The following is a 27,083-nucleotide window of genomic DNA, read 5'->3' as shown; positions in this document are numbered from 1 at the left end:
TTAATTTTTTTCTGAGTTTAATCCTGAAGTATTTTCAAAATATAGGAAACAATTTCAGATGTCCATATATTCATACATTTTAGGAAAACTTCAACAAGGGTTGAAATAAAAGTATTTCTGATTGTCATTGATTTAATTTTAAAATCCAATACCATAATTGCCCCAATTTTTCTCACCTTGAAAAGTTTATCTAAACCCAAACCATTATGTGAAACTCATGTCCTCCATAAAATAACCTCTCCTGACCACAGTAGCTCACTGGGAGCTCTCTTTGTCCATGTACCAGTGGCATTTATTCTGTACCACATGACTTTAGGGTTTAATTATCTGCTGCCTAAAACGGTTGGCTACTGTTTCACATATACCTTGTTAGTCCTCTTTCTCAAAGGACAATCTAAATGGCATCACTGTATCTTATTCATCTTTTTATTACAGTCAGCACCCAGCATAACGCTTTGTACACTAGTGGATGAAAAATTACATTTCTTTTGGAGTTCTTATTTCTCACCATTTTTTGTTTTTGAGACGGAGTTTCGCTATTGTTACCCAGGCTGGAGTGCAATGGTACGATCTCAGCTCACTACAACCTCCATCTCCGAGGTTCAAGCGATTCTCCTGCCTCAGCCTCCCAAGTAGCTGGGATTACAGGTGCCTGCCACCACACTCAGCTAATTTTTTTGTATTTTTGGTAGAGATGGGGTTTCACCACGTTGGCCAGGCTAGTCTTGAACTCCTGACCTCGGGTGATACGCCCTCCTTGGCCTCCCAGAGTGCTGGGATTACAGGCGTGAGTCACCGCACCTGGCCTATTTTTCATTGTTGATCAAATAATAAACGTCTTCTGCTTAAAGGCCTGGCTCAAAAAACCCACAAATAATAAATGTCTTACAACTACTCAGATCAATTATCTGGTGATTATCTGAGCAATCCATTAAATACTTGACCAAAATCCTTCCTAGGAAGTTGAGCACTTTAGTTTCCTTCCAATGAGGCAACCCCTACTTCTTACTTTTGCTAGCTCTTTCCACCAGGAGCCATAAGTGGTTTTTAAAATGCAATCTCCAGTTTAAATTAGAGGTTATAAATATGAACTATCAATGAAGAGTCAGTAAGAATATATAACATGCCTTGACTGCTGTTTCCAAATGCCCTAATGGCTCTTGTGATCAATAGACACAAACTCATTTTGGAAGCATAGCTGAATTTGTAATGGTCTTCAGCCATGTATTTTCTCCACCAAGGGACATTAAAATCATGAGTACCGTGATTTGATGGAAGAAGGAAGGAAGGAAGGGAGGGAGGGAGGGAGGAAGGCTGGCTCTTCATATTGCAAACCTTTAAATTAAAATGCATATATCCTGTGGGAAAGTGCAGTCCTGTCTCCCTCTGCTGGAATCACAGTAAAATTGTTTAAGGCAACCTTTTCTTCATTTCCAAGCCTGCCTTTGATTGAAATACATAGGCTTCTAGGCTCAAATACAGACTCACAAGAAGTCTCCAGGCTTCTTTTTGATCAAATTCGATATGCTTGTCAGGTTTCAGGGAAGTCACTAGGGGCAGATGTGGTGGTGAAGAGAGGAAATGCCATGAAATCAATTAGGCTTAAAGCTACGATGGCAGTGAGGAGCCCTTCATGGGGGCTGCTAGGATGGAAGAGGCTTGTAGAAATGGGGTCCCCTCAGCATGTTGTCTGAGGACTGAATACAAAATGCAAAGACTTCTTTTGTTGTTCCTCCCAGCAAATCCAGCTGCCTCGGAATAATAATACTTTGCAATTGAATGGTGCTTTGGCATTTACAAAACATTTTCACATCGGTGATTTCATTGGCCCCAAGAACAAGCCCTTGAAGCAGTCATAGGTTACTACCTCCAGTTCCTTGAGGAAGCACCTGAGGCCCAGAAACATAAAGTCATTTGCCCCAGGACACATGATTAATAGATAGGAAAACCTGTGCTTTTGATCCCAGGCCTGGGCTTTCTTGTGAACTCTGTCCTCTCCTGCCCTTTCCTGAAATGGCTGATCTGTAAAATGATTTTATTTGTGACACATTCTTCTTATTTACCATGTTGTCCAACAAGACATTTTGATAACAGCTCAGATCTTTTAGTTAATTAATTCCAGTTTCTTTCCTGCTAATTAGAGGAGCTGATTCACTGGAATGAAATAGAGGCTTGGGGGGATGACAAGAATAAATTTGTTAAATGAGAAGCCACATTAGGAACTGTCAACTCTTGAAGACAAGAAAGAGTGTGATTTAATTTTAAGGTAAAATACACAACACACTTAAATTGAACTCATGGGTAAAGATACAACAGGAAAGAACAACATAACACAACATAAGTTATGTGATTCAATGTATTACTGTTTAACTTTTTCCAGCATGTGATTGTCTTGACTCACAGAGTAACTTTGATGGCATATAATTTCTTAAAATAAGTTAATATAAATTCCACTCTCTTTTAATCTATTGAAAAATGAAAACAAAATAATAAGCTTCAGAGTGTTTTCATTCATCTTCATTTTTTTTTCAGATTATTTGGTTCTTTGCTTTAAGGAAAAGAGAAAACACAGGCTCTTTATGAACGAGTGGAACTAATTTTTGTGGATTTCTGCCCTGTGAGGCTTAGGGCTAGGCTTTCCCTAGGTTATGCTTTCCCTAGGGGCTTCTGAGTCACTGTGAATCTTCCTCCATAACCTGGGCCCAGGAGAACATCCAGGGCAGCTTGGAGGTGAATTTAAATCACAGGTCTGCGGGGGCTGCAGCTGATCATTGGTGACATGAATTTACCCTAGGCATCTTTCAGAATCATGACTATTTCAGGTGGGAGAGATGTTGGGGCTCCCCTAAGTTAATCTACCTCATTTACCAACAGAAAACTCATTTGGAGGGGTTATTCATCCAAATGTTGTTTGCTTTTCCCAAGTGGCTATAAAGTTGTAGGAGCTTCTTGTTTTTTATAAGTACCATTTAGGTACAACTGATAATTTCCTGTCCCTTTCAGTCAATGCTGGAGATGGAGCCAGCCTATCTCCAGTGATGTGATCTTTGGGGCTGTGACTTCTGCTTCTAATTGTTCTGTAGAAAATGCTAAAGTTGGCAATGCAGGTGGTTTTCTCAGTTGGTTCTTCTTGAGTTGAATATTCAGTAGTTTCCGGAGTTGCTGAGTGAAATTTCACCTAATTTAGAATTTCCACAGCTGATGCTCTGAAACCTCAGTAATCGGGATATGCAACTTTTAGAAAACCAGAATTATTTTGCTTAAAAAATGTTTTGCTTTCTGGTCAATTTACAGGTGTTAACTAGTGGTCCCTAGTTGTTTTAAAATAGAAAAGAAAGAAAGAGTGCTCTCTCCATCCCCAGGTGTCCCCACCCAGTCATGCAAGGTACCTCTCCAGCCTGGTTACCATAGCCTCTCAGGCAAAAGGAGGCAAAGCCTGAGCACCAGAGAAGTCTATAAGGAGCAAGGCCAAACCGTCCAGGCGGTGAGGATGGAGATTGACCTTGGATGTGGGAATGCTTCCTTCTTAGCAATCAAAGCCAAAGGGCATATCTCACCTCAGCTGGTCACCATGTTGCACGTCCTGGGAAAGACAGCCTCATACAGAAGCTCATGAGATCTGCTCTATCAGGTTGGTGGTTCTAGTTGTCCCATAAATACAAAGATTGTTATAGTGTGCACGAAGCATATGGCTTACCCAGCCATCTCATTACAAACCTCTAGAAGACCAAAATGGAAAATCATTAACATTTTAGGCAAAGTTTCAGCATCTTCTGTTATGTCTAATGGGTAACACTCCAAAGAATTTGAAGATCGTAACCCTCCCACAAGTAAGCAAAGGCTGTGGATGGAGAGAGTTACTATAACGTAGGGATGCTACTCAGAGGTATGACAGTGTCTTCTTAGAAAGACAGACAGCACAATAGTAGCAGCTCAGACTCCAGCCAGTTCTATCTTGTGTTCAAATCCTAGCTTGAGCGTTTATAACTGTGTGGACTCTGGGAGGGAAACCTGTCCAAGCCTCAAGTTCTTCATTGTGAAACTAGAATGATAGCAATAATACTTCTTAAGGAGGTAAACAAGTTAATAAATGTAAAATGCTTAGAATCATGCATTATATGGGTAAAATGTTTGCAGTGGGCTGAATGTTTGTGTCTGCCCCCAACCAAATTCTAGGCTGAAACCCAAATTCTCAATGTAATGGTATTTGGAGGCAGGGCCCTTTGGGAGGTGATTACGTCATGAGGATGGAGTCCTCACAGGTGGGATTGATGTCCTTATAAGAAGAGACATGAGAGAGATGATCTGTCTCCACTTGCCTCCAAGTGAGGATTTGCTAACCAAGAAGAGAGCTTTCACCACACACTGAATCAGCCAGGGCCTTGATCTTGGACTCTCCAGCCTTCAGGACTATGAGAAACAAATGTTCATTGTTTAAGCCACCCAGTCGATGGTATTCTGTTATAGCAGCCTGAACAGACTAAGATGAAGTTCTACAACAGTTGCTCAAAGGAAAACTGTGTGAATTTATCATAGACAACACCACCACTTCGCACTTACACAGGACTTTAAGCTGACAGGAGCATTCCCATGCATTCACTCATTTGCTTCTCACAACAACCCTGTGAGTTAGGCAGGGTAGGAGTCAGCACTTCCATTTTATACATAAGGAAACAGTCCAGGAATTTTCTCCACTGTAAAATGGAGACATCAACAGCCCACCAGGAGCAACTTGTCTCCAAATTTTAAACGTGAATGTTCAAACCAAGCCTATTTTCTTCATTTGATTGCAATTGGTAGATAACTTTTAAAAACTGCATGAACTTGTATTTTTTTGCTTCATCTTGGCAACTTCTTCCACAAATTCTTTACTTGAACCTCACAAAGCCTCTAGTTGTATATTCACCACCCCTGAGCTTCATTCACAAGTAATCTATCTTTCATGAGCATGTTTCTGTGCTAAGACATGCACAACTCACATACGCCTTCAGGATTTCATAAGATTAAATGTATGCCTGACTTAGGTATGACACCAAAAGCACAATCAACCAAAGAAACAGCAGATAAGCTGGACTTTACTGAAATTTAAAATTTTGCTGCTTCAACGGACACCATCAAGAAAGTGAAAAGACAACCAACTGACTCGGAGAAAATATTTACAAAGCATATATCTGATAAATACCTGCTAATTGTGTCTAGAATACATAAAGAACCCCTACAACCCAATAATTAAAGACAACCAAACTTAAAAATGGGCAATCCGAATAGACATTTCTCCAAAGAAAATATATAAACAGCCAATAAACTTATGAGAAGATGCTCAACATCATTAACAATCAGGGAAATGCAAATTGAAACCACAATGAGATACCACTTCACACCCATTAGGGTGGCTAAAATAAAAGACAGACAGTAGTAAGTGTTGATGAATATTCAGAGAAATTGGAAGCCTCATTAATTGCTTGTTGGAATGTAAAATGATGCCCACACTTTAGCAAACAGTCTGTTTGTTCCTCAAAAAGTTAAATACAGAGCTACCATATGACCCAGCAATTCCACTCTTAGGTTTATTCCCAGGAGAAACAAAAAAATATGTCTGCACAAAAACATGTACACAAATGTTCATGGCAGCATGATTCATAGTAGCTGAAAATGAAAACAAACCAAATGTCATAAAAAACATGTGGTATATTCATACAATGGAATATTACTTGGCAATTAAAAAGGAATAAAGTATTGATACCTGCTACAACATGGATGAACCTTGAAAACTTACACAATGTAAAATAAATCAGTCACAAAAGACCATACATTGCATGATTCCATTTATATGAAGTGTACAGAATAGGCAAATTTATAGAAACAAAGTAAATTAATGGTTACTTAAGGCTAGGGGAGGGTAGGAATGTGGAAATTGGGGTGATGGTGAAAGGACAGGGGGTTTCTTTTTAGGGTGATGAAAATATCCTAAAATTGATTGCAGTAATGGTTACATGACTCTGTGAGTATATTAAAAATCATTGAATTGTACACTTTAGATAAGCAAATTGTATGGTATGTGAATTATATGTCAATAAAATGCTTTCTTAAAAAAAATTCACCAGCCTAGTTAATACCTAATAATTCTGCTCCGACGTACATACCAGGAGAAATAAGAGCATATGTTTACACAAACTCTTGTACACAAATATTTGTAGAAGCTTTATTTATAAATAAGTTTATTATTTTAAAATCATTTAAATAATTTATTATAAGAAGATTTAGTTCTCCAAACTGGAAACAACCCAAATGTCCATCAACAGAAGAATGGATAAAGAAATTCTGGTTATTCGTACAATGGAATACTGCTCAGCAGCAAATCGAAATGAGCTGCTGATACATGCAACAACATGAATTAATCTAAAAAATGCTATGTGGAGTGAATGCAAGCCAGACATGAAAGAGTACATACCTCATGATTCCATTTATATGAACTTTTAGAAATGATAAAACCAATGTAATGGTGATGGGTCTCAGAACAGTAGCTGTGAAGTAAAGGAAGGTTATTATAAGGATTAATCTGGGGCATGGAAGAACTTCATGAGGTGCCAACAATGTTCTATCTCTGTAGATTGTGGGCCAATGGGTACACACTTTTGTCAAAACGAATGGAAATATACACTTAAGATCATGCATTTTAATGCATGTGAATCATACCTCGATAAAAGTTATCAGCTGTCGGTAGTTATACAGTTACCTGGTATAGTTTATGAAGAGGTAACTTTCCCAGGACACAGATATAACTACACATTCCCACTCTTTAGATGCCCATATTCATATGGCATGTGCACATGACATGCAATAGACAGGGGCAGAATAGTATTGTGGAAAACGAAAGATGTCATTATTCGTGGACACTATGGTCTTAAGATAAGCAGTAACTTGAATCCCAGGTGTACAAATGGCCCAGATTACCGACTCATGTAGTCACACATTATTATTCACAATGTTGTTTTTAAATGCTGTCTTATTTCTTATATTATTTTATTATTAAGAAGGAACATCCAGAAAATTAAACTAGCTGTTTATCTCACTCAGGATTCTTTTTTTTTTTTTTTTTTTGAGACAGAATCTCGCTCTGTTGCCCAGGCTAGAGTGCAGTGGCATGATCTTGGCTGACCGTAACCTCTGCCTCCCAGGTTCAAGAGATTCTCCGGCCTCAGCCTCCTGAGTAGCTGGGATTACAGGTGTGTGCCACCACGCCCAGCTAATTTTTTGTGTTTTTAGTAGACGGGGTTTCGCCATGTTGGTCAGACTGATCTCGAACTCCTGACCTCAGGTTATCCGCCTGCCTCCGCTTCCCAAAGTGCTGGGATTCCAGGCATGAGCCACCGCGCCTGGCCCTCATCTGTTCTTTTGGTGAAAATGTCAAGGGTAAAGTGCAAACTGAGTTTTCTTGGGAAGAATTTCATATATTCTGAAATCAGACCTTCCCACAGTTTCAGTGTTCAAATTTTTGTTTTAGAAATGACAGTGGGCCAGTGGCTCACGCCTGTAATCCCAGCAATTTGGGAGGCCGAGGGAGATGGATCACTTGAGGTCAGGAGTTTGAGACCATCTTGGCCAACATGGTGAAACCTCATCTCTACTAAAAATACAAAAATAAGCCGGGTGTGGTGGCTCATGCCTGTAATCCCAGTTACTCGGGAGGCTGAGGCAGGAAAATTGCTTGAACCCAGGAGGCGGAGGTTGCAGTGAGTGGAGATCGTGCCACCGCACTCCAGCCTGGGTGACAGAGTGAGACTCCTTCTCAAAAAAACAATAAAATGGCAGTGATAATACATGGAAGCAATATTCTGGGTTTTGGGTGGTTTTAAATATTTTCATTTGGCAGTTAAAACTTAGCAATGCTCTTCCCCTCTTGGGAACATGGCAACACTCTTCTCCTCCTTCCTCACTTTCCTTCCCTCTCCTCTCTTTCTTCTGCTTCATTTTTCTTCAGGGGCCAGACACTGGGCTGAGTATTTTAGTTTTTGTTTTGTTTTGTTTTTTAGAGATAGAATCTTTCTCTGTCACCCAAGCTGGAACGCAATGGTGTAATCACGGCTCACTGCAGCCTTCAACTTTTGGGCTCAAGCAGTCCCCTCGCCTCAGCCTCCCAGACAGCTGGGACTACAGGTGCGTGACACCATGCGCAGCTAATTTTAAAATATTTTTTGTAGAGACAGGATCTCACTATGTTGCTTGGGCTCCAGTGATCCTCCCTCCTTAGACTCCCAAAGTGTTGGGATTACAGGCATGAGCCATTTATACCCAGCCTGGGCTGAGTAGACACACTGGCTCCCTCACTTCTCACATCCACTTTGAGAGGCCAGAATTATGTGCGCGCACACACACACACACATACACACATACACATTTTTTTTTTCACGTAGAGAAACTAAAACTTAGAGAGAGTAAATGGCTTATGGCCACAAAGCTAGCAAAGTGCATCCTCTGAATCTCCAGGCTCCTGCCCCAACAGTGAACATGAATGAGATACTTCAGTAGCTAACAATAAATGACACAAAGTAAGTAAGTATCCAGCACAGTACCCAATGCCTCATGGGCGAGAAGAGTTCACTCATTTCTTCCATAAATATTTCCTGAGCATCTATCATGTGCCAAGCACTGTTGTGGACCCTAAATTACAGCAATTGAGGAAATGGACAAAAATCCTTGCTCTCGGGGAGCTTACCTTCTAGGGCTTCTTATTATATCCATGGTTACATTCTCTGCGGGCAACCTCCCCTCCTGCACCCTTTCTACTCACAGGAGGATGAGAAACGTCTGTGGCTAGGTGCCACTCTACAGCCTCTCCGATGCCATGGGAGAGCAGACACGAGGAAGGAGTTGGAGATGTGGAGGCAGTAACTGCCAACTTCCTAGCGGAGGTGAAACAGGGGTGCTATCTTAGGGAAAGTAAAAGAAGAGGCAGGTGGCCGGAGGCCAGAAGAGGGCTGGTGACCAGAGGCCCAGCATCCAGGGCTGGAAGCTTCTTCCAGGCAGCTCAGGCAAATCCAGCTCTGTGGGTGCTTATCTGACCCTCCCACCCCTGATTCCCATTCCTGCAGCCAGGAGGTCAGATGCCTTCTAGAATGATCTGAAAGGACATTGGTAGAAGAAGACTAAAACCTCCCTTGGGCCATTTTTTTTTTCTGGAACTCCGTAGCTTTCTTACAGGAAACTGTGAAAAGTGAAAAGGACTTGGGGACAGAAGCCCCAGTTCCAGCCCTGGCCCTGGAACTCAGCCCCTTTACCTCTTCTCTCTCTGTAAACCCTTCTTCACTGGGTTCCTGGAAGAACTAAAGCACTGGGTTCCTGGAACAGCACCTGCTCATAGTAGGCTCTGTATTCTTTGTTGGGCTGGTTGACTGGCTCTATCTCTTGCCCCCACGCACTGTGTTCCTTCTTCTTCTTCTGCCTCCCACCCATTCCCCCAGAGTAGACCTTAAAGCCCCTCCAGAGAACCCCTTGTTCCCAGGAAACATAGTTTAGAAACTACGTCCAGACAATACTCTCCCAGAGAAATTTATTTCAGACTTTAGTACCAGCCTTTATTTTTTTTAGACACAGGGTCTCACTCTGTCACTCAGGCTGGGGTGCAGTGGCACAATCGTAGCTCTCAGCAGCATCAGCCTTCTGGGTCCAAGCAATCCTCCCACCCACTTCAGCCTCCTGAGTAGCTACGATTATGGGTGCACGCCTGGGTGCGTGCCACCACAACCAATTTTTAAATTGTTTTGTAGAGGAGTCTTGTTACATTGCTCAGGCTGGTCTCGAACTCCAGGGCTCAAGTGATCCCCGCTTAACAGCCTTTTAAAAATAGTGTCATTTAAAAAGAGAGAGAGAGTTGAGACCACAGTAAAATCAGAATGGGGCTGGGCTTAGGCACTGATAGTTTTTCAAAAGTTCCCCAGGTGACTCACATACAGCCAGCCTGGGAACCATTGTTCAAGTAGAATAATCACAACATAAAGGAAGGCCTCAATGCACAAAATGCTTTGGAATCACAGATGAGATAATAATAAATTCTGCCTTGGGAGGGGAATGTGAGCTCTCTTGTCAGGATGCCACAGACAGGAGGTGACGCATCTGAGTTTCACTTCAAATGATGAGCAGGGGGCTCTGGGACCTTGTTACTTAAACTGTGGTCTACAGACCAGCAGCACCAACATCTCTTGGGTGCTTGTTAGAAATGCATAATCCAGGGTCCCCTCCCAAAACTACTGGATCAAAATGTGCATTTTATGAAGATATTCAAGTTATTCATGTGCACATTAAAATTTGAGCCATATTGGGCTAAATGGACACAGTGGAGAAGAGCATCCACCACCATTAACCTGGTCAGTTTAGATTAAACAACGGTGTGCTACAGCCAAGGTTTATTTTTCAATTTATCTTTTAAAATAAATCTGAAACCTAATGTTATCGATGGCTGGCCCAAATGTCATTTTTTAAATGCCATCTGAAGGTCAGAGGGTCAGGACTGAGTGCTTTATCCAATCTGCTAATGGGGAACGTTCTTATGCTGCAGATGTGGGCAGGCTCCAGATGGCTCTGGAGGCTGGGCAGGCTGGGCCATGAGACCCTCCTAGCACAGGACTTTAACTCTCCATGAGAACAGTCCAGCACACTTGTCCTCAGACACATGCAGGGCACACAGCCTTCTTTACTGGTACCATTTCCTAGTGATTGGTGGGAGTGGGAAGTCAGCTGCTTCCAAACCGGTGCTAATCCTCTAGGTCACAGCCATCCGTTCCTTTGCAATGGAATGAAAAAGGCAAGATGTTTCCAATGGTAATGGTGGCGGGGGCTGTGGATTCTCCTTGTGCATTAATTAAATGAATAATGCCTTTTAACAGCGTCAGTGCTGGAAACCCATAATGCCTTTGCCCTGGCTGCCCTGAATACGTGCATGTCATGTCTCTCAAAGCCAGCTTCCGGCCTCAAGGAGCTAAACCAGGATGTCCTGGTATAACTCCAAGTTCTCACCTGAGTGTAGAGATAACGATGTAGATGTGTTTCAGCATAACCCAGATTTTCTGTCTGCTCTTTCTAACCACTTCTCTGTCCATCTAAGTGGGAAATGAATCACCTTTTTCCTGAAAATACTATGAGAAATGGATTCTTTCATGCAAGGTCCACCTACCTAGACATGTTGAATACAGTTATGGAAGGCCCTACAGCTTAGCAGGTATGGAGTACAGGAAAGTCCTTCCTACCACAGCAGGATTGATGTGAGAACTGAATTAGGAACCACACATCTGGCGTTTAGCATGGTGCTGAGCAGAGGATGCACTCTATACTTGACCATTTACCTTATATGGTCACTTTAATGGCTGTTCTCTTATCTTCTGTGACGACTGGATCTGATGATCCAGTTATAAATGCTGTTCTTGTGCCACTCCCCCAAATTCCAGTGTAATAGTTCGGGGAACCAACCACTGAGAACACAGCCCTTATTCAGGCTGGGTATGCTACCATGTTATGTTTTAAGCCTTCAAAAATACAAGAATCTGTAATAGTCTTTCTATAATAAGTAACGTAATTCTCTGAACATGTTTCCTTCTACCTTCCTAAATCACTGTGATTGAGACAACCACGGATGGCTGTCTACCTGGTGTTTGTGGCCACCAAGCCTCCTGCCTACACCTTGCCACATCCGTTCAGTCTTTACCCTTCTCGTGTTTATGGTTATTATTTGCTCCCAGCCCCACCCTCCTCCTGTTGAGAAACTCCCTCCTCCCAGCTTCTGCCACAATCCTCCTCCCACCTAAATATATACTCCTGAGCTCTTGTCCACAGACCTGCTGTCTACTACTTCTTCTCCTTCAGGAGTTTTGTCCATTTTCATAGCTTCATTCAGCATATCTAGAATATGGTTCCAAATCTTTATCTCCCTCTCAGTCTTACACCAACATTTACTACTTTTTATTTCACATTTCTAGTTCCTTGTGAAACTCAAACTCCTCATCCTCCATGCATGCCAGCTCTTTCTCCTGGCTTTCTAGTCTCTGTGAACATCAGCACATAGACTGTGACCCTCACACATTACTGAACTTAGCATGAACTTTCTCCACTATTCTTAATGTTATTTTCCTTCTTCACTGATTTCCTCAAACTAAGCAGCCTTTTATTTTTCAAATTGATGGCCTCCCTTTAACAGATGCTTGCAAAAAGGTGGAACCAAATAAAAGTGTTTTTGAAGAGTTCTAGCTTTCTCAGCTTAAACACATCACAGAGCTCTGATCATCTTCAACATACATGGCCCAGCCCAGACCAGTCAAACTCGTTCCCCAGGTTTATTCTAAGTGGAATAAATATAGAAAGACCCTTGACACTGGGTAATTGAACTAGAAAACTGTGGACCTACGACCATCAAGGCCACTCCACCCACCCACACCAGGTGGAGGAAACTTGTCTGCAGTGGGTGAGAATGAAGACAGACAGAGTGTTGGATGGAGACATGACCCTGAAGGGAGATGCTGAAACCCAATTCCAGACCCTTAAGTCCCCAGAGCTTCCCTGCTTCCTTCAAGTTCCCTGTCGTTCTATGAGCCCCTAGAGTATCCTTCCAATATATCTTCTTTTCGCTTGTACCATTTTTAGTTGAATTTCTGTCACTGGCAATTAAAATGGTTGAAAAATACACCAGTTTATATTCTCATGGCAAATTAATTGATTTTCCAAAAGATTATAACTTCCCTGCCCAAAGCCCTTTTTGCCCCAACTTACTTTTCCTATCTTATGTCTTTTGTACATTCCGTAGAGTGTCTATTCACTGACCCCTGAACATACCTGAGCTTTCCTTCTTCCACGTTATCATCCCTTCCTTCCCTTTTCTGGTACTCAAAGCTGTGTTTATTCATCACTCAATATTTATCAGAAAACACTCCTCAAATTCTATGATCTTTCCCTCCTTTGAACCACACCCATTAGAGTGTAAGCTTCTTTTTTTTTTTTTTTTTTAATTTTATTATTATTTTTTTGAGGCGGAGTCTTGCTCTGTCGCCCGGACTGGAGTGCAGTGGCTGGATCTCAGCTCACTGCAAGCTCCGCCTCCCGGGTTTTTACGCCATTCTCCTGGCTCAGCTTCTGGAGTAGCTGGGACTACAGGCGCCCACCACCTCGCCCGGCTAGTTTTGTATTTTAGTAGAGACGGGGTTTCACCGTGTTAGCCAGGATGGTCTCGATCTCCTGACCTCGTGATCCGCCTGTCTCGGCCTCCCAAAGTGCTGGGATTACAGGCTTGAGCCACCGCGCCCGGCCGGAGTGTAAGCTTCTTAATGACTGAAGCGTGTTCCCCATTCATTTCTTTACCGATCACCACCATCCCTCACCTCAGCACAAGACCTTGAGGACAAATGCTAAATAAATGTTGGCTCCTTGGTGTCAGTGAAGTATGTCCAATCACCAGTTTTTGTATAAAACCCATTTCTTTTATTGTAGCATTAACATTTTTTCAGTTTCATATTGGTGAAATCAGGATTCATATTATAATCATTGGCATTCCAGTATTTGATTATTAGTATTTTTTCTCAGTACATAAAATATGGGTGTATCTTACATTTCACGATGTCAGTGAAGTAAAGTATCATTCATGCATTCCTGATAACGATTGTGTTTGCTTCTCTGTCTTGCCTCCAGGGTGAATCATCCCATGTTCTATTTCCATAGTTCCTGTTTTCTACTCCTACTGATGTTTTCTCAAGTTTACCTCTTTAAATTTCCTACTTTTCTCAAGTAGTGTCAGACTATTATACTGTAATAAGGCAATGCTAAATACAATGGTGTCGTTGTATCATGGCCCTGCATGATAAAACACTGTTTATGATTCTAAATATGTCTGCTATAGAATTAACTCCAGTTTAACACAGAAGCTAGCAAAAATAAATCTTTATTTGTTTTAATTTGTGAACAGGCAACCATGTTATATGAGTCATAATTCATGAAAACAATGCACTCAGAAGTGGAGTAGTGTTGGAATTAAATAAGTCTTACAACCAAAGCAATATGATATATTTAATGACAATAAGATTATCATTCTTTGAGCAGCACTGTGGCTTGGGAGAGTCTCTAGAGATAAAAGGTTTCTGGATGGGTGCAGTGGCTCATGCCTGTAATCCCAGCACTTTGGGAGGCTGAGACAGGCGGATCACCTGAGGTCGGGAGTTCAAGACCAGCCTGACCAACATGGAGAAACCCCATCTCTACTAAAAAATAAAAAAATTAGCCAGGCATGGTGGCGCATGCCTGTAATCCCAGCTACTCGGGGGCTGAGGCAGGAGAATCGCTTGAACCCAGGAAGCAGAGGTTGTGGTAAGCCAAGATCAAGCCATTGCACTCCATCCTGGGCAACAAAAGTGAAACTGTGTCTCAAAAAAAAAAAAAAAAAAAAGATTTCTAAACTAGTCCAGATGCCCTGTACCACCCAATTACCCATGTTTATGCACCTTTGTTCTTCATTGGTCTATGAGGCTGGGAAATCTAGTGGTCTTGGGTTCAGCAACTCCATAGTGGGGAAGCTGTCCTCATAAGTACCAGCATGGTACTTGATCTCTAGGGCTGTGGAAAAAGCCAGTCTCTCACCTCCTCTTCCCACAGCCTAGGATCCTGCCAAAATGAATGACTTGCCCACAAACCCTATTCTCTGCAATGGCAAACCTTCCCGTTCTCCCCATGCATCTGCTTAGGCTAGTCTCTTGGCTGGTAGGGCTTCCTGGTCTTTAGGTCTGCCCAGCCCAATGCAGCAGCTACCAGCAGCTGTGCTTACTGAGCCCACTTGAGTGTGGATGGTGTAACCAAGGAACTGAGTTTTCAATTTTATTGAACTTCAACTAATCTAAATAATAATTATTATTACTTTAGAGATAGAGTCTCGCTCTTTCACTCAGGCTGGACTGCAGTGGCTTGATCACAGCTCATGGCAGCCTGGAACTCCTGGGCTCAAGCAATCCTCCAGCCTCAGCCTCCTGTGTAGCTAGAACCCCAGGCACACACCACCACACCCAGTTAATATTTTTAACTAATTTAAATTTAAATAGGCTTGTGGCTAGTGGCTACCATATTAGACAGCCCAGATCTAGGATGTATTCTGTCCCATTTCTTCTTCTTAAAATCCTGACCTTCAAGGGGCATCTCAGGGCTGCTTTCTCCATGAGGTCCGGATCCCTGGTGGGACTGTTTTTCCTCCCTCAGAATTCCCATCTCACACTGAACTATTACTGAGGCACTAAACACTCTTAATCTTATATTATAGGTATTCGTGTGGCATTTCCTCTACTTTCCTTCTCTGAGAGCTTTGACTACTCTTATTCTTAATTTGGACCCCACTGTACCTAGTGCAGAGATACTTTAAAATGTTTTTGCCTGAATATATAATAGTAACACTGCAATTAACATTAACAATAAGGAATTGACAAGAGTTGCTGTGTAGTAAAGGACTAACCTTGCCCCAAAAAAGGTTTGAGCCTTAGTCCCAGCTCCTGGGAGGCAACCTCTATGCCCTTGGAATGTCCTGTGAGATAGAAGGGTCTTTGTCTACTGGGGCCTTGGGCCACACCAGGTAATCTATGCCAACAATGTGATTTATGATAGGTGCCCTGGACCTCAAGGTACCAGCTCAACCTCTGGAGGGGCAAAAGACTAAAGTCAGCCATGTGGGCAATCAGCCATAAATCCATGACCGACCCCAGTAAAAAACGCCGTACACCGTGGTGAGCTTGGGTGAGTTTCCCTGGCTGGCAATACTCCATGCACATTGCTACGCATCATTGCAGGGCAAAGTTAGTTCTATCTGCGTAACTTCACTGGAGGAGGACAGTTGAAAGTTCTGGACCTGGCCTCTCCCAGACCCTGCCTTATATGCTTAAGAGTAAAAGCAACAACAAACAGAATGGGTCTATGGGGTAAATGGGGTTGAAGGAGGGGAAAGAGCAGAAGTACATCATGCCATATGTAGAATGAGCACAGCTTAGAGAAGATCTCTAAGGAAAGAGACTCTATTTTTTCATTTCCACCATACCTGATGCAGAGTGGGACCTCAATATTTAAAGAATGGTTGAATGGATGGCTAAATGAATAATCTCCTCTAATATTGCAAAATCCTGTGGGTTGCCATACTCCCACAGGCAAATCATTTCCTGTCTGGGATCTGAGCTCTTTTCCCTTCTAGGTAGGCACTTAATCCAGTTGTATGGGTTTATGGGGTTTTTTTGTTCCTAATTTCCTGTCTCCTATCCAGAATGCCCCTCAGCTTGCACTTCAGTTCTTCCTTTTCCCTCCACAGCTGAATCCTAGGCATCCTGAGGGTCTAAGAATGTCTAGGAGGCATTTGAGTCCTTATTTATAGGAGCGGAGTTCTTGTGAACTAGTTCACACACAACAACAGAAGGTCCCAGAGAGACGTGAAGTGTGACGCGAGACATAGCATGAACAAGGAGTAGCCCCACGAGGTCTGGGGTCAGGGTAGCTGGAGGGCTCCTGGGCTCCTCTGAGAGATGAGTGCTGCTCAGGCTGGTCCAGTAGCTGTTGCTCTGTCTGGTGAGGGGCGTGTGGTCAACAAGTCCACCTGTCAATGACTGGCCAGGCCCCCCTGATGTCTATGCCCTCTTCTAGGAACAGCCTTGGAGCCCCTAGGAAAACACTGACCAATAAATTAAGTTGAAAAATATGTAGGAGGCAGGGAATATCAACCTAGAGTATTTGTCAATGGCATGGGTGTTCTGGAAGATACGAAAACCCATCTGGCCCTTCAGAAGCCCCTTCTTTCTGGCAGCATTGGCTTCACCACTCAGGCCCAGGTGGACCACTATTTTGTCTTGCCTTTCTTCTTCCGTCAGGATATGGCTTCTGGGATACCCAGCCAGGCTGTTGGCCTCAGACTCACTGTAGCTTCCATCCAGCATCATGGTTTTTGAATGAAGCATTCCACACATGCACGGGAACTATGGGCAGCAAGCACGAAGAACATCATTAAGCCTTGTGAGGTGGGCAGAGGAGGGGGCCTGGCCCAAAAGCAAAGCCACATTGCTATTCAGAACCACAGAAAGACAGAACTAGAAAGATCTCCAGAGATTACTTAGTCCAACGATCCTCTACCCTGGTTGCATATTAGAATCATCTGCACAGCTCTTTAAACTGGCCGTGCCCGGGCTGTACTTTAGAGCAATTAATTTAAAATTCCCAGGTGATTCTACTGTGTAGTCAGAATTGAGAACCACTGATCTAGTCCAAATCCCTCAATTGTAGAGGCAAAACCTAAGACCCAGAGAGCTATACAATACTGAGACCACACAGCTGGTGTCAGAGCAGGACTTGAAATCCACATAGTCTAATTCCAGCTACAGGACTCCACCTTTCTGTGCATGAATCAAAAGATGACTAGGAGCCAGGCACAGTGGCTCATGCCTACAATCTCAGTGCTTTGAGAGGTCAAGGCAGGAGGACTGCTTAAGGCCAGGATTTCAAGACCAGCCTGGGCAACATAGTTAGACTCCTCTACAAAAAAAAAAAAAAAAAAAAAAAATTTTTTTTTAATTAGCCAGGCATGGTGGCATGCACCTGTAGTTCTAGCCACTCGGGAGGCTGAGGCAGGAGGATCATTTGAGCTCAAGAGGTCAAGGTTGCAGTGAGCAGTGATCATGCCACTGCATTCCAGCCTGGGTGACAGAGCAAAACTCCGTCTCTTTTTTAAAAAAGAAAGAAAAAGATGATGAGGTAGAAGAGTGTCCTTATCTTAAAAAGTTACATTTAAGAATCAAGGGTCATGGTATCTGCAATGTGTTTTTAGACAGTTCAACTGCACCAACAGATACATGTTTATATGGAGAAAATGTACATTCATTCAGAAAATGAATGCATAATCCATTTTCTCCATATAAGCATGTATCTGTTGGTGCAGTTTTTGCCACACAAAAATGGAAAAATGTTAGCAATGTTGGATCGAGGTGCTGGATACCTCAATGTACATGACCCTATTCTTTTAATAGTTTCTGCAAGTATGAAAGTGTTCATAAGACATTCTAAGTGGGAGGAAAGGAAATGGTTTTGCTTGACTTCTCCCCATAGTTTAGTCAGTAGAGAGTGGGCTTCCACTGGTGCTTGGATGCTTGGTGTTGATCAAGGGCAGGAGGCCCACTTGACACAGCCAATTGGCGTTGATTTGAGTATGTTTCTGACCTGGCTCTCAGCCCTTCAGTGCCTCTGTTTTTCCATCTAGGAAAGTGAAATAATGAAGTTTCACAACCTGCCTCTTATTGTTATGGATCTTGAAACTCTCAGATGAATATCATAAAGCTTTAGAATGCAAAAATAGATGAATGATTTTATGCAGAATTAGAATTACTTGAAGTATTCTTATCCTTAAGAAATTGTTTGTGGTTTGAGGGGCTATTTTTTTTCATCAGGCATGATTGTTTCATTATTATTTGCTGTGTCTTTGTTCCATCAGTAACAATTCTTTTTTTTTTTTTCTTTTTTTTTTTGAGACAGAGTCACTCTATCTCCCCGTCTGGAGTACAGTGGCTTGATCTCGGCTCACTGCAACTTCCACCTCCCGGGTTCAAGCGATTCTCCTGCCTCAGCCTCCTGAGTAGCTAGGATTACAGGTACCTGCCACCATGCCTAGCTAATTTTTGTATTTTTAGTAGAGACAGGGTTTCATCATGTTGGCCAGGCTGATCTCAAACTCCTGACCTCAAATGATCTGCCTGCCTTGGCCTCCCAAAGTGCTGGGATTACAGGCATTAGCCACTGTGCCCGGCCAACAATTCTTGAATAATTAACAAAGACTCGTAGATATAAGGGAATTAGGGATAAAAGGTCAGTAAGAGGTCATCTCTCTCTCTTTTTTTTTGTTTTTTAGAGGGGGTCCTGCTTTATTATTACCCAGGCTGGAGTGCAGTGATGCCATCTCGCCTCACTGCAGCCTCCACCTCCTGGGCTCAAGGGATCCTCCCACCTTGACCTCCCGAGTAGCTGGGGCTACAGGCACACGCCACCACACCCAGCTCATTTTTGTATTTGTTGTAAGATGGGGTTTTGCCAAGTTGCCCCGGCTGGTCTCAAACTCCTGGGTTCAAGGGATCCACCTGCCTTGGCCTCCCAAAGTGCTGGGATTACAGGCGTGTACCATCATGCCCAGCCCTATTCAACTCTTTGTATTTAGGTATAATCACACCCAAACTGATAAAATTGTGTGATATTATCCATGGGGGGTTATTTATTTATTTAAGGCACGGGTCTTTACTTCTTCTCCTTGCTCTAAACTGAAAATCTTTCTGCTAAAATGAAATAGACTTTTCTCCTACGATTTTGAGTTCAAATCAGGAAATGCCAAAAATTCCGATAAACCCCTGTTTTCCAGATTGGCCTGTTTCTAAGAAAGAGGAAGTGGCTCCTGGCATGTCAGACAAGGTCTGGCTAATCAGCCAAAGTATTAGAGCAGCTGAGGGGAGGCAGGCCCTGGGCTCCCATGTGCTCCCACCTGCACATGTCTGCCATTCAAACCAGGGGTGGGCCTATTGGGTCCCAGGCAGCTTTTCCCTTTACAGAGTGGAAATTACACTTCAGTGAGCATCAGAAGCACCTGGGAGCTTGCTTAAAATGTTGATTCCAGGGTGCCATCCTCAGAAATTCTGAATCAGTAGACCTAGGGTGTGGTCTGCTGCAGGAAGTCAGGGACCCCGAATGGAGGGACCAGCTGGAGCCACGGCAAAGGAACATAAATTGTGAAGATTTCATCTTAATATGGACATTTATCCATTCCCAAATAATACTTTTATAATTTCTTATGCCTGTCTTTAATCTCTTAATCCTGTTATCTTCGTAAGCTGAGGATGTACATCACCTCAGGACCACTATGATAATTGTGTTAACTGTATGAATTGATTGTAATTCAACCTATGTTGAAATATTGGGGGTGGGTTCCCCCAGTAGTGGTCTCGGGAATCTATTTTTTGAGAACCTGTCTCAAACCAGGGAATCTATTTTTAGCAGACTCAGGAGGTGATTCCAGGGCAGGTACTCCATGGCTTCCACTTAGGAACCTCAGCTCTATTGGGAACCATTTCAATGACCATGAATATTAGTTTCTCTGTGAGACAGCAGATGGTGCCTTCTCACCTCTGTCTGCTCTCCAGCAACTATGCTTCTTGGTCTTAAATCCTACATTTGACAATAGCAGAGTACCAGCTCTCACCTCCTGCATGTCTGTTCTCACACAGACGGAGGGGGAGACTTAGGGGCCTGAGGCCCTCTCCACAGATGACTTCCTTGTCTCTTTAAACAAAGTCATACAATTGCTGGCAAAGATCAGGACCTGATATGGAAACAGGGCAAGTTGTGCTAGTGAACTGTTCGTTTGTGAGCCCCTGTTTGTCAGATGAAGCCTTTGCTATTTTTTTCAACTGCTCTATACAGGAAAGTCTAATGATTTATAAATCAAAAGTGTTTAAATATGGTCCAAAGGCCTGTGATAATGACCAGTGTACAAATTACCGAAGTTTAAACAAGTCAATTTTCTGAAGTAAAAAATGTTTGACTAGAGCTTTAAAAATAAGCAACCGAGTATAATATATTTGGAGATGTAAACTAAAAATAAAGTTCTAAGCCCCAGACTGACTGAACTGACCCCCGTCTTGGTCAAGGGGACCCCAGAGAAACCTTAAAAACTGAGTTCCCAGTCATGACGGGACAAGAGGCCGGACACACCTTGGTATTCCTCCTCCTTTTGGGGTTTAGACACAACTGACCAGCGTTAATGCTGAAATAGAGATCGTAAGACAGAACAGATTCTTTATGGCCCTAAGATACCAAATTACGAACAGTACCTAAGGCCATTCTAGGGCCACAGTGAAGTCACATACCCCTGCACTTAAAGAATATACTGTGTGCTGCCACAAGGTTTTCTTTTCTCTTTCAACTAAACAAGCACTGGTCTCAAGATAAATGATGTTAAAACAATTTGAGGCTGGTGCGGTGGTTCACGCCTGTAATCCCAGCACTTTGGGAGGCCAAGGGGGCAGATGGCTTTGACTCCAGAAGTTTGAAACCAGTCTCAGCAACATGGCAAAATCCCATCTCTTTTAAAAATATAAAAACTAGCTGGACGTGGTGGCGCATGCCTGTGGTCCCAGTTACTTGGGAGGCCGAGGTGGGAGGACAGCATGAGCCTGGGAGACGGGGGCAGTTAGCAACCACTGCATTCCAGCCTGGGTGACACAGCCAGACCCTGTCTTAAAAAAAAAAAAATTGCAGCTCACCGACCATCAGATACTGAGTCACCAACCCCTGGCCCCTATTCCACCAGCCATAACTATAGCTTTGACTGGACAAGAGAGTGATTTTAGTAACCTTCTCTTGATAAGACCATCAATCCTGGACCAGTCCTGGTCAGTTTACAGAGGCTGTTCACTTGAGTGCCTTTGTGTCCCTTTTGCATATAGGGTCTAATTGTAATACATTGAACTGTTAAGTCTCCACCCCAGGGTGAACATGGATTGTATGTTACATGCACATTTGTTCAATAGGTATGTGTCAGGACTACCTTCAGAAATATTCGTAAATCTTCCTATAGCCTATTGATTATGTATATTTAGCCATATTCAGCATAAAGCTCCTACTCCAACACCTCCTCCTTCAAAGTACCTGTGTCCAGGTCTTTACGGGAGGCTGCACTCCCCAGCCTGCAGGATGGCCACCTTGCAGACTGGAATCCTTTATAAGAAATAAAGTCTCCTTTTCAAATTTATAAATTTTGATTTTTTTAAGTTAACAGAAACAAAGTGGAAATACTTGACAGGTATAATGCAAGTGTTGAAAGACAATTTTTGAAAGGCAACATATTCTCTTCTCCTAAAATGTAAAGGTCCCATTGACCAAAATGTCATTACATGGCAAAAATAAATTATTTTAATTTTAAAAGCTCCCTTATGCTAAAAGGCTAATGGCCACTCAGTTGTGCATAAATGTGAGATTTTCATGTCCCTTTATCTCCACAGCTTTTAGATGAACCCCCATTTTGATTAGTGCAATGATTGACAATGATCGGGGAGCAAGCCAGCATTATTATTATTTATGATTAGGTTGGTGCAAAAGTCATTGCAGTTTATGTCATTACTTTTGCACAGACCTAACACTAAAATGAATAGGAATCTGACTATGAACGAAAGACTGCCTCCCTGTGCCAAAGGCTCATGAGCATGGCTTTGTGAAATCTCCCAGTTGTATTCTATCTCATAGTTTGCAGTTGACCCTTGAACAACGTAGGTTTGAACTGTGGAGATTCACTTAGATTTTCTTCCACTTCTGCCACCCCAGACACAGTAAGACCAGTCCCGCTCTTTCGTCCTCCTCCTCAGCCTACTCAGAGTGAAGATGACCAGGATGAAGCCCCTATGACGATCCACTTCCACTTCATGAATTATAAAAATATTTTCTCTTCCTTATGATTTTCATAACATTTTCTCTCTAGCTTACTTTATTGTAAGAATATAGTTTATAATACATAAAACATACAAAATAGCCCCTATGACGATCCACTTCCACTTCATGAATTATAAAAATATTTTCTCTTCCTTATGATTTTCATAACATTTTCTCTCTAGCTTACTTTGTTGTAAGAATATAGTTTATAATACATATAACATACAAAATAGGTGTTAATCGACTGTTTATCTTATCAGTAAGGCTTCTAGTCAACATGAGGCCATTAGTAGTTAAGTTTTGGAGGAGCCCAAAGTTATACTTGGATTTTCTACTGCACAAGGGGTCAGCCCCCCAACCCTGCCTTGTTCAAGGATCAACTATAGTATAATATAGTACAGTACAGTATAGATAGTATAGTATTTATTTTTTTATTTTGTTTTTTTGAGATGGAGTCTTGCTCTGTCACCCAGGCTGGTCTGCAGTGGTGCAATTTCAGCTCATGGCAACCTCCACCTCCCTGGTTCAAGGGATTCTCCTGCCTCAGCCTCCCGAGTAGCTGGGATTACAGGCATGCACCACCATGCTCGTCTAATTTTTGTATTTTTAGTAGAGACGGGGTTTCACCATGTTGGCCAGGCTGGTGTTGAACTCCTGACCTCAAGTGATCCACCCACCTCAGCCTCCCAAAGTGCTGGGATTATAGGCATGAGCCACCGTGCCAGGCCAATAATACAGTATTTCCAACTTCTTTCTGCAGCCACACATAGAAGTTTTTTTCTTTTAAAGAAATATATATAAAATATTTCGCTTTAGTCCTTACTGTGGCTGAATTTTCACTGGGCACTGATAAATAAAGGTGGTTTTTTGTTCTAGAACTCTCCCTTCTCTGGTCATAAGACAGGGAGGCATTGTCCTTAGACATGTTCACTAATAATAGTGAGAGTTTGTTTGTCTAGATCCTGATGTATGTGAAAGATCAGAACAACTTTCACATACATTATCTCATGTGACTCTTACAGTAGAGGTGAGGGTTCTGTAATTTCCCTTTGACAGATGAGAAAACTGAGGCTCAGCATAGGTGGCAAAGTTGAGTCTAAGACCCAAGTCTTCCTGTTCCTAGTCTTTGTCCAAAGACCTTCCCCTTTCTGGAATCCTTTGGGGTAGAAGCCAGAACCTATTCTAAAACAAGATCCTCCTCCTTTTGCACAAACATCTCCTTTTTCTACATGCAACCCCTGCCTCTGCCCCCTGCCCAGCCAACGTTCATTTTCACCCAGTAGCAGGGACTTAGACAAGGGCAGAAGAAGCCCTCTCACCTTCTCCCGCAGCTTCCGTTCCTTGCGCTCCTGCACGGTGGTCAGGTAGTTGACGGCCGCGTACTCCAGCACCGAGAGGAACACGAACACAAAGCTGACCCAGAGGTAGATATCCACGGCCTTGACGTAGGAAACACGCGGCATGGAGGCGTTCACGCCCGTGATGATGGTGGTCATGGTCAGCACCGTCGTGATACCTGCAACACCTGGCCTTAGTTGGGCTGCTGACAGCGATCTAGAACTGCCCCCACATCTCACTAAGTCACGATTTTACACTCTATCTCTTAAGCCACATGAGAAAGTTCCAGGTGTGTTTCTGCCTCGGAGAGGGGCAAGGATCTGCTCCACCAGATGCCAGGCCTATTCTCCCCGGAGCCAACCCGCTGCTTGTCTCATTATCCTTCAGGCACCTGAAAGACTGCATTTCTGTGATGTGACCGACAAAGAGAGGACCTGTTCTCATGTGGAATTAAAGACAGTGACTAAAGGACACCTCTGAAGGAACATTCCCAGACTTCAAGGAATAGGCACATTCTCCCTCATCTAAAGTCCCTGAAGACTGTGGAAATTCCCAGAGGCCCATCGTGCGGGATTCTTCTTCACTCTGTCTTGCTGCTTAAACCCTCACCTTTCTCAAAGCCCAACCTAATGTTGTCTAAATTTACAACGACATGTTGTAAACTCTCACTCTGGAATTCAGGGTCTGTAAAAGGCTAAACCACAGCCCCAGGGAACGTGGCCCTCCTTTTCCCAGAAATCTCATATTCTGTGCCCTGCTTCCAAGCCCTCTGTCTAAACAAGGTCAGCAAATGAAGTTTTTGTATTTACAGAAGGAATTGTTGGCATGTGCAGAATCATCTTATTTATCTAAATACTGAGCTCTGATACTGCCAGTTGTCGAAGTCTATACCCCAAATCTTTCTGAAGTGATGCAGTCACAGTTGATGTTGTTTTAGCTCCCTCTGGCTCTCACAATGTGGAGGAAACTGAGGCCAGCATCTAGATGGTAAAGGCAAGAAGCAGGAGAAGTTGCTCCTTCTGACTCTAACAGCTCATCAGTTAAGAACTCTAAATAATGATTTTACTTTTGTAAACATAGTGATAAGTTGAAAAATATAACCACCCTACCACATCTTATGAAATGCTTTTACCCAGTGAAACTCTGGCAGGCACAGCTCTGCGGTCGATCCAGAAGGACACCCAGGACAGCATGACCATCAGAGTGGCGGGGAAATACGTTTGGAGCAAGAAGAAGAAGATGTGGCGACGCAACGTGAAGTTGATGTACAGACGGTTGTACCAGCCTGGGGGACACAGGAAGAAGCCAATGAGGTTCCATCTGAGAGGTAAAAGCAAACTGTGTCCCTGGGAACCCGTCCTTCACTGACATGGCCCTCATCAGCAACAGAAAGTTGAAATTAATGATCAGTTGGCTTAACGTAATACCTTTCTTTTCCGAAATCTAAGCACTTTCTCCTGTATATAAATATCTTGCCAATATCTAGTACATTTACTATCTCAGTTGGTATTACCCAACTTCTCTTCACAGTATTTTGGGAAAGGGTAGAACTACACAGAAGGGAAGTTTTAGTCATTTGGGTTTTTGTTTGTTTGTTTTTGAGACAGGGTTTTGCTCTGTAGCCCAGGCTGGAGTACAGTGGCACACTCACAGCTCACTGCAGCCTCAACCTCCCAAGCTCAAGCGATCCTCCCACCTCAGCTTTCTGAGTAGCTGGAACTACAGGTGCGTGCCACCATGCTTAGCTAATTTTTTTTTTTTTTTTTTTTTGTATTTTTTTGTAGAGACAGGGGTTTCGCCATGTTGCCTAGGCTATAGTTGTTTGTTCTGTATTTGTAATTTGCAAATTACAACCATATCTCTTGAGTGACTTGCTGCTCAAGAGCATGAGAGGTCGGAATAGTTCTATTTTGTTGAGGCCAGTACCACTGAGGCAGGAGCTGTGGGAGCTAGGCTCTGGTCACTGTCACCTTTGTTGTGAAATTGTCACCTTTATTGTAAGACCCTAACCCTTTACCATGCAAACTCCACATCTGTCACAGAAAGAAATAGGCTGTTCACATGATTCTAAAGTCTGATATTTGGGACATGAGGAAATGAGACTCTGAGAGGCTTTTCCAAAGCCTTAGCTAGAGTCAGTTGCGCTTGTTTCAACGCAGGCCTCCAATGCCCAGGCTAGTGTACAGTTCACTGGCACTAAGTATGTTATTCACAATATAGTACAACCATCACCACTATTCATTGCCAGAACTTGTTCATCATCCCACATAGAAACTCTGCACCCATTAAACAATAACTCTCCATTCCCCCTCCCATGAGTTCCTGGAACCTTTATTCTATTTCTCTCTCCTTATTTTTTTGGATAGAGACAGGGTCTTGCTCTATTGCCCAGGGTGGAGTGCAATGGCACAATCATAGCTCACTGCAGCCTCAAACTCCTGGGCTCAAGCAATCCTCCCTACTCAGCCTCCTGAGTAGCTAGAACCAGGGGCATGTGTCACCATGCCTGGCTAATTTTTTTTTTTTTTTTTTTTTTTTTTTGAGACAGAGTATCACTCTGTCCCTGAGGCTGGAGTGCAGTGGCACGATCTCAGCTCACTGCAACCTTCGCCTCCTGGATTCAAGCAATTCTCCTGTCTCAGCCTCCCAAGTAGCTGGGATTATAGTGGCGTGCCACCATGCTCGGCTAATTTTTGTATTTTTAGTAGAGATGGGGTTTTGCCATGTTGGCAAGGCTGGTCTCGAACTCCTGGTAGGCAGAAGCCAGAATGTATTCTAGGCTACATTATTCTAATAATCAAAATTTAGGCTGAGCATGATGGCTCACGCCTGCAGTCCCAGCACTTTGGGAGCCCGAGGTAGGAGGATTGCTTGAGTCCAGGAGTTCAAGACCGGCTTGGGCAACATAGTAAGACCTCATCTCTACAAAAAAAAAAAAAAAAAAAAAAATTGGCTGGGCATGGTGGCACGTGCCTGTAGGCCCAGCTAATCAGGAGGCTGACGTGGGAGGATCACTTGAGCCTGGGAGGTTGAGGCTGCAGTGAACCATGATCTTGCCACTGCACTCCAGCTTGGGAGACACGTGCTTTCTTGCACATTTGAATCAGATTGTGGCAAAAGATAGCTACCAGTGCTACTGTAGAAGGCCAGTCGGGAAGTCGTGTGAAATTTCTGAATCAGAAACTGAGACAAGGAGATCTTCTCATCTGTTTTTAGGGATTCATCCCCATTCTTCCAGTACAGCATCAGATCTTCATCTGTATAGGCATCTTTGGGAAGAGGAAAACAAGTTAATGTGC

At 43.0% G+C, this 27,083-nt stretch overlaps 1 protein-coding gene across 1 annotated transcript in view; it reads right to left on the bottom strand.

Annotated features, from left to right (window-relative positions):
• Positions 1 to 16,192: 16,192 nt before the first annotated feature.
• The window catches only part of GABRR2 (gamma-aminobutyric acid type A receptor subunit rho2), a 59,481-nt gene continuing 48,590 nt past the window's right edge, over positions 16,193 to 27,083 (bottom strand). The window contains exons 6-9 of the mRNA XM_017876808.1: positions 26,913 to 27,053; positions 24,917 to 25,069; positions 23,766 to 23,962; positions 16,193 to 16,967 (exon numbers count right to left, since the gene is read on the bottom strand). Coding sequence (XP_017732297.1) covers positions 16,656 to 16,967; positions 23,766 to 23,962; positions 24,917 to 25,069; positions 26,913 to 27,053 — 803 coding nt within the window. The 3' untranslated portion in view covers positions 16,193 to 16,655. The remainder of the gene's footprint in view (positions 16,968 to 23,765; positions 23,963 to 24,916; positions 25,070 to 26,912; positions 27,054 to 27,083) is intronic.

Source organism: Rhinopithecus bieti, unplaced genomic scaffold (genome assembly GCF_001698545.2).
Source record: "Rhinopithecus bieti isolate Rb0 unplaced genomic scaffold, ASM169854v2 scaffold_10354, whole genome shotgun sequence".
In the NCBI taxonomy this organism is placed as follows: domain Eukaryota; kingdom Metazoa; phylum Chordata; class Mammalia; order Primates; family Cercopithecidae; genus Rhinopithecus; species Rhinopithecus bieti.
Note: the sequence above shows the minus strand (reverse complement) of the source record. Positions and strands in the feature narration are given on the sequence as shown.